This window comes from Crocodylus siamensis, chromosome 1 (assembly GCF_052110815.1).
Source record: "Crocodylus siamensis isolate JL-2025a chromosome 1, ASM5211081v1, whole genome shotgun sequence".
NCBI lineage: Eukaryota > Metazoa > Chordata > Crocodylia > Crocodylidae > Crocodylus > Crocodylus siamensis.
The window spans coordinates 42,852,142-42,867,841 of record NC_143395.1 but is presented as its reverse complement, the minus strand read 5'-3'; the positions used below and the strand labels follow the sequence as shown (position 1 = coordinate 42,867,841).

Genomic DNA, 15,700 nt, shown 5'->3' with positions numbered 1-15,700 from the left:
ATAATATTATTTTTTTAAGCAAAACATTTAAAGGATGTTATTAGAACAACTTTTATCCATTAGAAGTCTGATACCAAGGCCCCTGGCATACAATCAATTAAGGCTGCCATGGGATTTGATTCCTGACCACAAAACCATGCCCTTTCTACTTACCGCTGGAAGGGGAGCCTGGGATTATGAGGCATAGAGAAATAAGCAGAGAAGGACAATTATATTAAATTTTCAAAGTAGCTGAAAGCCAAATGCCTGCAGGTCTGGCCCTGGGAATGACAATCAGCTGATTGTTGGCTTGGATCCAGAGATTACACTGGGGTGTCAAACTGACCCTGGTGCAGTCTCTGGGCTGAAGCTGCCGTACATTCAATTTAAGGCACCATAAAAATGTTCTATGTTTTTGTCATTATATAGGATGTGTCTACACATGCAATTAGTCATGATTAAATTTACTGAGCATTAGCTTAATGTACAGTAATTGATTTTTGGCAGGTGTCTACATGTGCAGGAAACTAGCACTAAAGTTAATGCCATATCCCCCTGTGGCCACCCGACACAGCTCCAGCCGCCGGACCCAGCTGCGAGCACTTGGCAGCCACCTTTAAAACAGAGCCCTGCTCTGTGCAGTCTGGGCATAAACTTCCTATGTTGAAAGAAGCAGCGTGGCACGGGCCCAGGCAGCATGTGATGCTCTGCTCCTGCCCCAGCTTAACTTCTCAGCCATGGCTGCCCCAGCCTCTGGCCCTGGCACCCAGGAACAGGGTCTCCTGATCCTCCTGGCTGCCTTGGCCATCCTGTTGGTCCATGTCATCATTCCACCCCTTCTCATTGGGAACCTAGCCTAGCCACTACTCACATGGCTCATGAGACCCTACAGTGGGCACCTGGACCCCCACCAGGCCCATTTTAATCAATGCCCTGGGCACCTCTAAGGCCATTGGTGGTCCCTCATGGCCCGCCTTGAGGTGGCTAAAAACAACTTCCCCATGGTCATTGTTGCAGTGTGTCTGCTACACAATGTTTGCAAGGCCCGGAGAGATGTGTTCAGGGAGCCCTGGGCAGACAAGGCACATCGGGAGGAAGTGGCCTGCACGACCTGCAGCGGTAGTGCCAGAGGAGGGTCCCCTCTAGCAAGGCTCCAGGTGAGCTGCGCACCTGCCAGCTGCAGCCAGGGCACTGGGTGCAGGATGCCGTGGTGGACCACCTCCTCCAGCATTCCCCACTCTTGCCCACCTTCCCCGCCGCCCACTCACCCCTTACCACCTGCTCACCCCCAGAACCACTCTCAGAACACACATATGGTTGAAAGAAAAGGCCTTATTCCCCTCACAATACCCACCCCTCCCTTCCCCTTCCCCCCTCAACACAGAACCCCTTGTCCTTTCCCTCTCCAATAAACAGAGCCCCTCCTTCACCCTCCCCATCCTCCAACAATAAAAAAATATGCTTCCCAAATGCAAACTATATACAAGAGTCTCAGTCCTTTACTGACTTACAGTGGGGGGCTGTGGGCTGGAGGAGCCTAAAGGGCAGAGCCCGGGGGGCAAGCAACCAGCACCCCAGCTTTGGGCCATCCCCCTGTGGGTATGGGGGCTGTGGTAACTGCAGCAGGCTTGTCCCCAGGCAATGGCAGCTGGTGCTGCTCTGGGGTGGGCGGCTCCTCTTCTGGCTGCCCAAGGGCAGCACCAGTGTCCCCTTGTGGTGCTGCATCTAGCATCTCTGGGTCCTTGGGTGCATGGGTGTGGGTCAAGTGGCAGAGCTGGGCCCTGGAGGGTGGCAGGGGATCCTGGGCAGGGGCCAGCTGCTGGAAGGCCTGTAGGGCTGGGAACGGGGGTGGGAACGGGGGACATGGATGCAACCGCTAGGCCCAGGACAGTGTCCAGGACCCAATGCTCAGTGTCCACTGCCCTGCACTTAATGGCAATCTGCTCATGCAGAAGCTGCCGGAGCTCCTACTTCAGAGTCAGAAACTCAGGCCAAATGCCTTTGCCTAGGTAACGTCCTCCATCCACACCTCCTGCCCTCGGCCAGTTCCACCAACCAGTGGAGCAGGCAGGTCTGATTGTGTGCCCATTGCTGGCATAGCCAGTGCATGTGGTGGGTTCCAGCACTGGGTGGAGGTAACCTAGAGCCCAAATCCTTGCTGGGGCCGGTGGGCTCTTCCCTACATCCACATGTTGGTCTTGCAGAGCCAAGAAACAGAAGCCTTTTGTGAGAGTTTCCAATACAATACAGTCGCAATTTACACGTATTTAACTTACGAGAATTGGGCTTTACACGCTCGGCTGCTGGGGCTGGCCGCTGGGTGCCGGCTGGGAAACAGCGCGTAGTGCAGCGCCGTGTGGTATTGCCTGCATGTGCCTGCATATGCCGGCATGGCTGCGGGGGGGTTAGGGGACTGACGCTCAGCTGGCCGCCTTGTCTGAGCCCAGCTGCGGCGGTGGCTGCTTGGCACCGAGCCCGGCAATTTCAGCTATACGTGATTTCAACTATGCATGCTGACCTGGGAATGTAACCCCTGTGTAAGCTATGATTATACTGTATTTCAAAAGATAAGATGCTCTGTACCAGGGTCCATGTGCTGCCCAGCCTCATGGTTGGACATGCATGGGTTCCCAAGAACCATGCTAAGTCAGGCCAGGCAGACCCAGGCCCAAGCTGAAGCCCCCATCCCTGCACGCTCCCCTGGGGCCAGTGGGCTGCTGGGTGCTAGCTGAAGGCCTGCTTCCCCTGTCCCGTCCCCAGGGTGGGACAGGCTAGACTCCTGGTAGCACCTGCTGCCATGCCTCTAGGCTCTGCTGCCCTCCCTCTCCTCCTGTAGGCCAAGCGCTCTGCTGCTCTGTTGCCCAGCTTATTGCACCTGGGCTCGGGATGCATGGGGTACCTAGACAACTGGGGCTCAGGGCTGGCTGTACACCCCCACCTCCCTGCTGGGGGCCACTCCATGGAGGTGTCCCAGGGTTCCACACCCCAAGCTGTGCCCCTGCTTTGTGTGCCCTTGGAATTGCTGTTAAATGCATGATTATCTGTAGGAGTCCTACACTGCATTTTGCCAGAATAAGATACATACAGAACATAGCAATCTTTATTGTCAAAGGTATTCAGCTATCCATATCAGATCCAAATAAGGGGACTCTTTTCAGATATCTAACCCAAAGAATGTGTGTTTTGTGAGCATCTCAATTTTCTATTGACATACTATTTTAAAAATTGGGTAGTGGGAGCAGAAAAGTAGACGCTCCAATGCACATAAAGGTTTCCCTTGCTTTATGCTGTGGATGTGTTCCTGGCAAATGGCACATAACTTAAATTTGCATAAAAGGAACTCAGTTTATAATGTAACAAATAGGGATACATTCCAAGACCTTGACTGTACTGACCCTCAGACCCATTTCTATTACTTTTACAAGACAATTTTGGTACTCACCAGCAGCAGACGGTAAACACAAGCACAGGGTACTGTCATAATGGGGATGGCAATTACAGAAACATGCTGCAGACAACTAGCGAGGTGCACAGATCCACACAGGAGACTATATTTTGGTGCACGTCACTCCTACCACACCAATCGCATAGAGCGGCCATTGTGTAAGAGCAAATTTGCACATACAGATCCCAGATAAAGCAAGGAAAACCCGTATATGCATTTTATTATTATTGCCTAACCTAACAAGTTCAATTAGAATAACATAAATATGTGTTTTAAGAAGGTATTAACACTTTTTAGATAAAAAAAAAAAAAGAAGAAGGGGCAGTTTTCTAGTCAATGTACTCAAACTGAAGGCAAGAAGAAATTAAGAAAAGGAAAAAGTGGGAGTAAATTTTAACAGAATGGTCAAAATTACTTATTACGTACTGGTAATAAGGTTAAGTCACACTTAAGTATACCGACTAGTTAGTAGCTAATAAGCTTCCAGTAGTTGTCATAATTGGGACATAAGAGGGACTCTAAACACCAAACAGTCATAGCAGATGTTTAAATAAATTCATAAAGGGTGTGAACAAGTGTTCATCACACCCAGTGTACATGTAGGCGGCTTACACTAAGATGGCCTACGAGGGGGTTTGGTATGTGGCAGGTCCATGGTGGGGAGAGAAGTGGAGGGGGTTGCTCAGTCAGGGAGTATATTGGGGAGCTAAAAATAGCCTAGTCAGGTTTAGGGGAAGGCAGGGGGTGAGGAATAGCACAGTCCCAGGACTGGGGTGAGCAGCTGGGCTTTTCCAACTCTGGGGTTGTGCTGTGAACATGTGCAGGAGTTGTGAAGATCTGGTTAACCCTTTCTTGGATCAGGTTAATGGAATCTCGATCTAAGTTAGTGCACATACTTGGGTGCACCATTTTGGGGGTGATTTAAGCCCACTGCACACCTGTACAATTGAGCTTTTAGATCAACCTAACCCTGATTAGGTCCATCTAAATGTAACGCCTGTACATACTCAAAGGGAGCAGCATGGATAAAGCCAAAAAAACCAAACCTTTCTGAGAAGCTACCAATGGGCAAATAAAGCTCACATCACTGGAGGAACAGAAGGAGTGAGCTGGGAGGAAAAGGATACTAAAATAAGGCACAGAGAAATAAGCAGAGGAGGGCAGTTATGAAAGTTTTGAAAGTAGTTTAACATTTACTGTTAGGACAAGAAACTTGGACTTGAACTGATGGAGGCAGAGGTTGCTTGAAGCTGACAATCAGCTTTGTAAGCAACCAGGCTGATCTAAGCTGCTGCGTTTTGCATAGCACTAGGGGGGGCTGAAATGATGTGGTTATAGTGCTGAAAGAAGTCAGTGATAACAGTCTGCATCAGGGTGTTAAGAATAGGATACAAAGGACATAACAGAAGTTAAAGAGAAGAAAGATAAAGTAACAGGATTTGGACAGAGAGAGGAAGAAGTCAGAAATAAACCCCAGGATACAACTGGAAGTGAACTGGACGGTGTCAACTATGGTAGAGAACAGAGGACTGGGAAACGGTTTAGAAAGAAAAATACATAGGTCAGTTTGGCCGTAGTAAGTTTAAACTTATGGTGACACATCCAGACAGGCAGGCTGAAATAGAGGCTGGATATTCAAACAAATAGATTTGTCATCTCACAAGAAAGAGTTGATGCCATAAATGTGGAACAAAAGATCATGCCTTCCTGTAAAAGGAAAACTAACAAAAAAGATGCTAAAGAGATAAAAAAAAAGATGAGAGAACCAGGCGCAGATGCATTCTGGAAGTTGAGGGTAAGTAAGATGTCAAAAATAAGTCATGCAGGGCATAGGTAGGGCATCCAAAATGTTGATCAGACAACACTTAGTTTTTTACCCATAACCCTTAAAAAGAGGTTACTAGTAAGGTGGGTAAGAGGAGGTACAAGGGAATAAAAAGAAGACAAAATAAAGGGGATGTAGGAAAGGCAAGGGATGTAAATAGTACATTAATAAGCTTAAAAATAAAAGAAAATGAAGGCAGGTACAGGTCAAAGGACCTCTTCTTTGAGGTGGAGCCTATCTGTACATAGAGAAGAAATAACCATACAGTAAGAAGTCAAGTTGTTGTGGAAAATTAGATGTATAAAAAGAATACAGTGAGACAAAAAGATTAAGAAATAGAAAGATAAGAAATATCAATATTATGTACAAAAATGAAAACAGAGAGGACAAAGAAAGGAGATCATTCAGATCTGTAATAAAAATCAGTTAAGGTCTTGCACAGATAAAAAGGAGAAGGTAAAAAGTAAATCAATTCCAGTAACTGAGAACATGCAAGTCAGGGAGATGAGGCCAGAAGAAAAAGATTTCTTATTTCTAATTGATCGTTTCTACTAATTAAATCCCTAGGGTTAGGGATTGGAACAACATACATTTCTAAATTACTTCCCACAGTGAGGATATTTAAAGGAAGTATTTTTTGTCACAAAAAGGCACATAAAAAGGCAGCTTGCAACACACCTATTTTAAGAATGTCATTAGTTTACATAATGAGTTTAATACAATTCATAATAACTGATGTAGATATAGATCTTACATGGAGAAAGTCAGATACTAAAGTGATGGGCATGGCAATAAACTAGATAAATGGATACAAAGTTATTACACAGAAAAGATGGGAAAGCTGGCTTTGCTTCAGTTACAGGTCACGAGGGAAATATATTAATCCATTTCAGCTCATTATAAAAAAAGCATTCCTTACTCTTGCAGGCAGAAATGAGACCACAGAGTAGATGGCATGTTTTTTAGCGTACTGTTTTTCAGTCCATTAGATTTAAAAACGCTGGTCATTTTTCTTACTCCTGAAATTTTATAAATCTTGTCCTTGTTGGCATTTTGTTCCTGAGAATCATTCCAAAAGAAAATATTTTGGAGTCAGCACATGGAATTATTATCAACTAGCAATTTAAAAGGACCCAGGAATCCAAAGGTGAGGTCTTAATAAAAGAGTGACAAAATGTCTGGCATTTAGACATCAGTTATATGTAGAAGGGTTTATGGTTTAAAAGCTTATTACAGGATTTTAGATATTTTACTCTCATCTAACACTTGATCTTGAAGTTTAGTGTTCTTATATAACAGCAATTTTTAAAAAGTGTTAAAAACAGTATCATAAAGAAGCCTCGTTCTTACTTTGCTTCATATTTGGTTTCACTGCAAAACCCTAAAAAACCCTTTAAAATGAGAATCAGCCTATCTAGAAAACAAGCAGCTCATATAAATATGTGAAAAAAATCTGCAGACTTAAGACAATCAACATTTTCTAACATTACTTTACAAACTTTTACTCTTGCTTTAGTATCAAAGATTTCACAGAAATGCCTCTGTATTTGCCTGTCAAACAGAAGCTGTGCAGCTGTAAGTAAAATGATAACTGGAAAGATAGGGTGAGTGGTATCCAGGCATCTCTCTCTTAAAGCAACTTATTCATATATGGCATGAAATAAAAACAGGTTTGGTTAAGTAAGGGAAATTACTCTCTCTCAGGAAAGGAAATTGCCTGAAGCACATCTGGCAAAAAGCTTTAAAAGCTTAGTTTTGACAAAATATACATTTCAATGCTTTTGTAAGGTGATTTTCATAGAATGAATGCCTTTTTCTTTTTTTAAAGGAAAGATTTAATTTGTACTTTAAGTATACTGGGCTAGTATTTGCTATTTTATGTCAAACTCTATATATGTAACAAAAAAGCAATCAGGAAATCACAGACTAAACTTCACTATTGCAGTCTGGGGAATATACTGCACCATATACTTAAATAGATTCCTTCATCTACAAAGCACCTAAGAAGACCAAAAATGAAAAATACAAACAAAAGTATCCAAAGGAAACTATAACTGATCTGAAACATTTTTACTGAAATTTGTACTGGTCTGTACAAAGCCCCATGCCAAGTCATTCAATTTTTTCCTATTTTTAACATGTCTGACAATCTAACAAAGAGATGCTCCCTTGCACTGTTGACAAGAGGTCAATGTCATTCAGTAGTTATGGAGTAAGTCCTGCCCTCCAAAAAGGATGCCAGACTTATCTAACGCCTCAGAGGTTCAGTAAGAAGGCAGTACTCCAACCTCCTTTGAGCTTTTGAGGACAAAAATGTATTTAAACTTTCATTACTTTTCACACTAGCTTTCTAAATTCAGATTCTTCCCGCTTTCATCCTCTTTGAACTCTGGCTCCTATGGTTCCCCTGGGGCACAGCAGACCACTTCCTCCTCTACAGCTGGGAAAGCTAGTCCCAAAGGGATGACAAGAGCAAAAAGTATAAACAACATACAAAAAGATGCGCCAAATGCAGCACCAACTTCCAAAATAGGGTTAAAGGGATGTTGTAATTATTTTGCTGGCAAGAAGAATGTTTTTTGAATATTTTATTTTGGCTTTGTATGTGGGGGGAAAGATCCCTACAATGGAACAGAGATTATGTCTGCCTGATCCAGATGGTGATATAGCAAAGGCCTTGCTGGTTTGGCTGAAAGGGACATTTGAGTCATTACTACTGCAAGTAGCACAGATGAAAAAAGCCATCCTTCTTTGAGTGGGACCACTGGAGTGTTTCTCCAAAGAGAACGTTATGCCCTACAGTGTATGCAGCAACAGATTTCAGAAGGGGCCACTATTTCCAACAGATACCAGCCAGCACTCCTGGGCAAGATCTCTGCATACTATCACCTCTCCTGAAGCTTCTGCATCCACTATAGCAACTGGACACATGTTAATGCTATACTGAATAGAAATGCTATCCTGGTTGATCTTTGCAGTACTCAAGACAACCAGATTTCTCTCCTGGTAGAGGATCAAGATGTACCAAGTATTATTAAATCCAGTCTTGCTCCTGGTCCTACCCTCTGAAGGACTCTCAAGGTCACACATCTGCAGTTCCTGATGAAAAAGAATCAGGTTCAACCCTTAAAAGACATGGCTCCAGCCCCTCTCTTCTCTGCAAAAAACCAGTAAAATTGAAATGCAAAGATGATGTCAGGGATGAAGTCGGCATTGGCACATAACAATGTAACTAATCTTAGCGCTAACAGGTGACAAGGGTTTTGTTTGGCAAAATCTTAAAAATACTCTCAGGAAAGTGTAAATCTTTGCCCATCGTGTCTGACAGCTTCTCAGGGCCCCTCTCTTGAGATAATGGCTCTCACAATAAACAGCTCCCCCAATTACACTAAAAGCCCTTAAGAGGTCACACTTTTCACTTACATCTTTCATTTCAATGCCTAACTAAAGAGAGAAAATAATTTGCATAAAAAAATCTAAGAAAGGAAGATGATAATCTTTCCTCTTTATTCTTGCTAAATACATTTCTTGTGTCAGAGCAAAATCAGAAGAACTTAATGAAAATGTTTTCTTCCCCAGTATTTTCAAACTAAGATCCTACCTTGTTTTGGATATACTGCTAGAGAAAATGAAAAAGGCGGAGCCAGGCTATGAAAGTGTAGGTACTTCCTTTAAAGATGAAAGATGAAATATTTATTCAGATTATTTCATCTTCAATCCAAACAATTTATGAAGAGTGGAAATGTCCTAATATATCTAAATTTGTCTAGTTAGAAACCTAGGATATGTATAAAACCTAAAACACTAAATCTGATCATACAGACTCACTGAAGGGTACCACAATAAACTTTTCTCTAGAAAAGGAGACTGTGTATAGATAGAAGGAAATGTCCTTTCAAAGGAACCAACAGATTAAAAAGTAGAAGCCAAACTTCAGAAAAATTTAGGGGTTTTTCAAAAAAGCCTCAGGGTATCTCTTATATTTACTTAATTTGTTAGGGCAAAAGCAAGCTGGACAGATAAAAAGCAGACTCTCCCTATGCCTGAAGAAGGGTGTTTGTGCCCGAAAGCTTGCAAAGAACAATTTCTCCAAGTATTCAGTTGGTCTAATAAAAAAGATCACATTTACCCAAAGAATGTTGTCTGCCTATGGACAGATAAAATATGCATTTTCTCTCTCTGCCAAAAAAAAATGTACCAGTACTAGAATGATTTTACAAAAAATATCCTTGACCATGTCCTTAGTTTTAGATATTTCTATATCCTCTTATTCAAAAATGATCAATGGTAGATGAACCCTCCCCAGAAATAAATGAGATATATTTGGTTTGCATGCCTTGGAACCGATAGAAGTCAAGCATATTTTGTCTCTATCAGAGTTTCTAGATTAAAGCTCTGGAGACTCTTATCTAAAAGGAAATCCTAAAAATATGGAGTGCACTAAAAAATTCTGACCACTTAGAGGGGTTTTAAACCTTGTAGGGGTTTTAATTCCTCTCATTTATTTTGACAGCCTCGTTATACAGTAAGTATATGTAGAAAGTAGTACAAAATCGCTTAGAAAAAAATTGCCTAGGGAAGTCCATAGGGCATATACATTGAAGTGTTGCTATGGATAAGAGAGAGATTTTGGTTTCCAGTTCATGTTAATGTAGCACCTTTATAACAGAGATATTTTCTTAAATTTAAGTATAATATACATTTCTTTAAATAGGGAAGTCCAGTCCTCATGTCCAGATCCAGGGAAGCACTGGGCAATTTTGCCTCACAAATCACTTTCCCAGCATGATGGTTTCCAGAAAACATTTTCTACAATTGAGAGCTCATTTTTTCCAAGATTTCAGTGAAATCAAACTCTTTCCCAGGCTCTTTTAGCTGGTTAGCGATCTCATGGTTTTGGAGGAAAACTGATCACTGCATTGTACAGGAGGCTCCCTCTCCTTTCTGTGTGCTGCATTGTACAATTACGATACTTGCTTTGGGAGCTTTTAACCCTATTTTTGACAGGTATATGTCAAATATTGTACCTGGGCAAAATATTGGTTTAATATGATTGTATAATAAAGAAAATCCAATGCTCCCATGCTACATACTGGGAATTCTTCTTGCCACTGAAAAGTTATTCCTCCTTTTTCAGCCTGCCTGACTTCTGATTTTATTTAAAAAATTTAAAAAATGATTAACTATTTATATAAAGGCCTAATGTTTAGCATTGCCATTCATTTATTAGAAAGTTTATTGAAATCAAAGCACATTCAATTCCAGGGTACAGTGGGGCATATAAGAGCATAGCATGTTGAATGGCGCATTCAGCACTTAAAAAGAGGCATTATTTCTTTCTGAAACAGCAAGCTGAAACCTGCCTCTGTCTGATTAGAAAAGCACTTTCCTCTTTATTTATACGAAGTATTAAACATAAACCAAGCTGTGCTGATCTGAGAGCTATTTCAAAAGAATTTTTCTTCAAGAGGAACAAACAAAGGAACTTTCGTAACTGTTTTTTTAAAAATCACCTCTACAAATAATTTACAAGCTCACTCTGGAAACATAGTTGGAGGCTATCGGAACTGATTTCTCTGTCTAGGAAATTCTTAATTAGAGCTGTGCTTAAGAAATTCACAGGGGTCCTCCAATTGATCAATTTTTTCCAGAGGTTTTATGTAGCAGACTATACAGTATACAGCAGAATGTTCTGACTTTCCTGCTGCTTTGCAAATGACACCCCCCACAGGAAGATAACGGATAAGCCAGGAGGGAGGAGCAGTCAAGCTACACATGTCTGGGTACTCTTATCAACTTATCATAAAAGGAAAGGAAAGTGATTGATTCAGATACTGTAAAAAAGGCTAAAAGACAAGCAGAAGAAAAACTAAAGCTTGTTTTTGAAACTAACACATCTAGCAGTTGAGACGGAACTGCTTTGCCTGCTCGTATCTGACAGATTAGGGAACGACTGGAGAGAAGACAGCACTTTTCAAGTTTGCAACTAGGATACCGAAAACTCAGCCCTTTTTCAGACTCCTTTGCACATGACAGCACAGCACTGAATTTCAGGGCGGGTTAACTGTATAACCTGAGCTCTTGTTAAACATATTAAAGTATTTTAGATATACTGGGTTACCATATAGGAATTAAAATGCGGCTGGTTGTTTACTGTATTTTGAGCTGCAATCTTTTCTTAGCTTCAGGGTATACTTCCTTTCGTAAAAGCACAGAGACTCTAGGCAAAAAGCAGTATCAGGTTCAGCATGGGTCATGCAGTTATACCTTTCTTTTGCCTGAGATGGACAACTGCCGCTCACCTTCTAGCTCCTATGTGTCGAATGCAGTACAGAGGGATGCGCCACTAGACTATGATGACTCAGTACAAAGACTGCAACTACTTGAAAACATCATGGAAAACAACACTCAGTGGCTAATGAAGGTAGGACTATATAATTCCTATTTTTAAGATATTATATAAGTGTATATTATATGTATATCTTTATATACTTGTACTGCCTCTTCTTTTTCTGCTCTAGTAGTTTGTAAATTCACAAAAATGACACCAAGTAATGCATGGTGTAGAGAAAATTTCTGAATGAAGCTGTTCAGCCAAAAGTTAACTTTAAAATCAGGCAGAAATGTTACTTTAGTAAAAGAAATATAGTTACATTGTTCTGAAAAAAAAAACCCCTACATGTATGCTGCTCAGCTTGTTTCAACAACTCCGTTTTAATTAAAATAATTATTAGCACACACACACACACACACAGAGGCTTTCTGGCATATTTGACAACTCATAAGCAAAAACACTATCAGAAACAGGAAAAACTTGATCAGCTACTTATTTACAAACAACTGACAGCAGCTAGCTTATCTCTATTTAAAAACTGTATAAAGTTAGCTTACTTGGGCACATGTTGTGCAAACACTGAACAGAGATTTACATGTGAACCATGATTAGGAAGAATTTTGTGAAACAGTATTTTCAGGATCCGACTTGTGAAATTAACTTAGTGAAATGACAGAATTTCAAGAATCTCTACTAACGGAAGTTGTTTGCATCCTTTAACATTTCCACTCAAGTACAGTTAACAAAGGGCTGTTTGGGGGGTGGTAGTGGGGGAGGGAACGGGAAACTTTTTGTTGCAGCTACCACAAGGCATCTTTCTTCCCTGGCAATAGCTTCAATGCAATCTCTGAGCTAAAACAGCATAGATATATCCTAAAAATGGCAACACTGATACATTTCCACATGAGGGGTGGGAAAACAATTTAATACGACACTAATAAAATACTTATTTTTCTATACAAATGAGTTACCTTTTTACAGAAATACTAATATGAATAGAAGGAAGCATAACTTAATTGCACAGTCTAGCTCAAATCCAACATCTTACACACAATCATGCTTATGTTCTTAGGAACAAGTACTCTGATGATTGAACTCAGCAACTGACATAATAATCATAATGTAATGATGCAGGTAGTATTCCTTGTGCTGCAATGACACTATAAAAATCGTTCTGAATTCTAAAGGAAGGTAACTCAACTTTTTAAACATAAGTTGCTTTCTTTATTCTTATATTTAAAAGTCATAATGAATCATCAGTGTGAAATAACATTCCTTCATTCAGATTCACTTTATCTGAGTATATACTGTGTGACAGTATACAGTCTGAGTATACGACCTCTGTATCTAGGTGTACACACACACATTTGTGTATATACACACAGTTCTGTAAAATCAGCTAGTGTATTTGCATGTGTAAAATATAACAACCACATTCCTGGGCACACGAAAATGTATAATTACATATTTGAAAGGTAGCCTTAGAACTTAATCCCTAAATTTGCACTTTAGTGCTTCAATGCACTACCCTAGCCATATTTAGGTGCTAAATAATGAGTCTTCTTTTAGGATGCTTATTTGTAGGCACCTGAATTTTCAAATTTGGCTTGAATATTTTTGGCTTGAAAGTTCAACCCCTCTTTTGTTTTAGTTTTATATGTATGAAGAAAAACATTTTTTCTGCAAGCATATTTACATCCCTAGCTATTATCTAAGCAATGCTTACCATTGGAACATTAAGATCAACACTAACAATGTGCAAAGCAAGATGATATATATGCAAAAAAAAAAAAAAAAGCCCAATCAACACAGCTGGTAAGCCATTTCCTAAAATAAACAGCAAATGTACAAAGAATTCTGTGCTAAATGCCAGTTACTATTCTGTGTTTGCTTACTTAGGTGACACTAGGTAAACCAAAACCTGTAAGCAAATTCCACCATCCTTAGTCAAGCTGTCAGTCACTAAGAGCAGGATAAGCAAATTAACACATTCATCAAGAATTCAAAAGACAGATTTTTCTTATGAGACAAATATGATGTATTTATTGCTGTCAGTTGTGCAAATATTTCCACAGCAGTAAACGTTTGTTTTAGAGCCTGCTTCTTTCTACATTTACCAGTGAATCATCAGGTAAAATGACTGTTTACCTTTTCATTGCTTTAACACCTGTTCTTTATCCTATCGACTATGTCTACAAAGAACACCTTAGAAAGTCAGCTTATGCTGAGATTTACTTTGCTAGTGACAACTGATCTGCTAACAAAAAGCAAACAGTAATCCTGAAAATTGTTACCAAGCTTAACGCTTGTTTTTTTCCTTCATTTTATCACTCACAATACAAATTTTCACATTCAGAGTTCAATAAAGATATATATTATAGGGTGTAAGATCAGCCCAAGTTAGACAAGATAAAGCTTGATTGCTCAACTAGTTAGAACTAACATTGAACATTTAAACGTACCTTCATTTAAAAAACGTGACATTTGTTTTCAGAAAACTTATTTCTTTAGGAAATCCCAGCAAACAGGTAGCACCTGTCTGTTCTGAAGCAAGGGTAACAAGATCTAAAATAATTTCAAAAGTTTTTAATGTAAATTAATGTCATGAGTTCCAAGTGTACTGCACGTCCCAAAACATTTCACATTTCTCCCCTTTAATCCAGCAACCAAAGGAAATGTGTTTCTGAATGAACACTGGGATGTATGGATAGAAAAGCCTGGGAAAGGTACACTGTCTCTAGTTAATAGATACAAACACAATGGTAAGAAAATTAGTTAATAGGGTCAGATTCTCTTCTGATCTGTACTTGGTCCGTAGTTGCCACAAATTAATATGCTGCCTGTTACTTCCATGGCACAACCTCTTTGCTTACAACTGTACTGTCAATTCATGGTACTATTATAAACAGAGATCTTTAAAGTGCCCATTTAAAGTGATCATTTAACAAGGAAATTGTGAACAAGAATTTAGATGCCATACCAGATTAAATCACTCTTCCACCTACTCCAGTGAAGAGAAAATAAATGATGCTACAGTGAAGGCAAAACAAGTCAAGAAACACCTAAATTAAATGGTGTAGCACTGTATTTAAAGGTAATTTCCCTTTTTTCCACCCCAGAGACCAGTTTACATACTGTAAAATTGGATTTATTTACCTTAATTTTATGAAAGGGAGAAAGAAAAAAAACCCTGTAGGCATTTAGACTTTAAACTAATTAAGGGCAGAGGAAGACAGAAAGGAAACAGCTGAGAAACCCTGCAAAAGTTGCCTGCAAGCTAGTACTACTTTGGATTTTGTTAAGGAAAATGAATTTGCAAATGTTGTTACACAACCCCCATATTCTTAAAGTTAATGAATACATGAAGTTTTGTTTAAGTTAATGGTAGGTATGTTTCTTTGAATCATGGGAGTTTCTTATATATCAGGTTGAGAAAAGACACTAAAATACTTGTATATTTTCTTTAAATCATGACTTTGTACCTTGCTACCATAACACAGGAGATTCTTCCATCCAGAGGGATCTATAAGAAATGTACTGTGTCTTCCTAGCCTATGCTATTAGAAGCGGTTTGTGACAATATGTTATTTAACTGTAGCACATCACAGGTAGATAATTTATTTTGTATAGTTTGTCTCCTGAACAAAATGGAATCCTAGGAAGCAGGCTGACCTGGAGAGTTCAGTTCAAGATCAAAAGAAGAACTAAGTTCAGCCAATACTGAACCTAAGGTGGGTAATTATTGGGTGCTGCTGTACTAGAAGAAGTGCAGCCCTTTGTGGCAATATTAAACAATGGTTCCTTGTCTTCTCTGTAAGTAAAATCCCTCTGTGTAATTCCTAATTACCTCAATTAGCCAATGTTTCTTCTCTGAGCAAAACAAGTTATTGGGTTTTGGCTATATAAGAATGAGTACATAACACTTGCATATTTTCCTATACCATTTCTGTAATACTAGCATCTATGATATTATGAAATAGTTTACACTACCTTGAATATTAACAGGAATGTCTTCAATATTTCCAAGTCTAACCAACCTTTGTGTAATACATAGGGACAAATATAGTTGACTGTTTGGTATTTTGCAGTATCCAAGTGATGATGCTGACTCTTGAAT

The 15,700-nt window shown here is 40.0% G+C and overlaps 2 protein-coding genes across 12 annotated transcripts in view; one reads left to right on the top strand and one right to left on the bottom strand.

Annotated features, from left to right (window-relative positions):
• The window catches only part of MCPH1 (microcephalin 1), a 241,711-nt gene that overhangs the window by 87,865 nt on the left and 138,146 nt on the right, over positions 1-15,700 (bottom strand). Inside the window, exon 14 of one of the 8 annotated variants that reach the window (XM_090033446.1) lies at positions 6,169-6,308. The exons of the other annotated variants lie outside the window; for them this stretch is intronic. Coding sequence (XP_089889572.1) covers positions 6,169-6,308 — 140 coding nt within the window. The remainder of the gene's footprint in view (positions 1-6,168; positions 6,309-15,700) is intronic. 8 annotated transcript variants of the gene reach the window in all.
• Positions 10,826-15,700, top strand: part of ANGPT2 (angiopoietin 2) — a 69,804-nt gene continuing 64,929 nt past the window's right edge. The window contains exon 1 of one of the 4 annotated variants that reach the window (XM_090033493.1): positions 10,826-11,673. In XM_090033493.1, coding sequence (XP_089889619.1) covers positions 11,386-11,673 — 288 coding nt within the window. In that variant the 5' untranslated portion in view covers positions 10,826-11,385. The remainder of the gene's footprint in view (positions 11,674-15,700) is intronic. The other 3 variants (XM_090033474.1, XM_090033482.1, XM_090033466.1) reach the window with 3 other exon arrangements.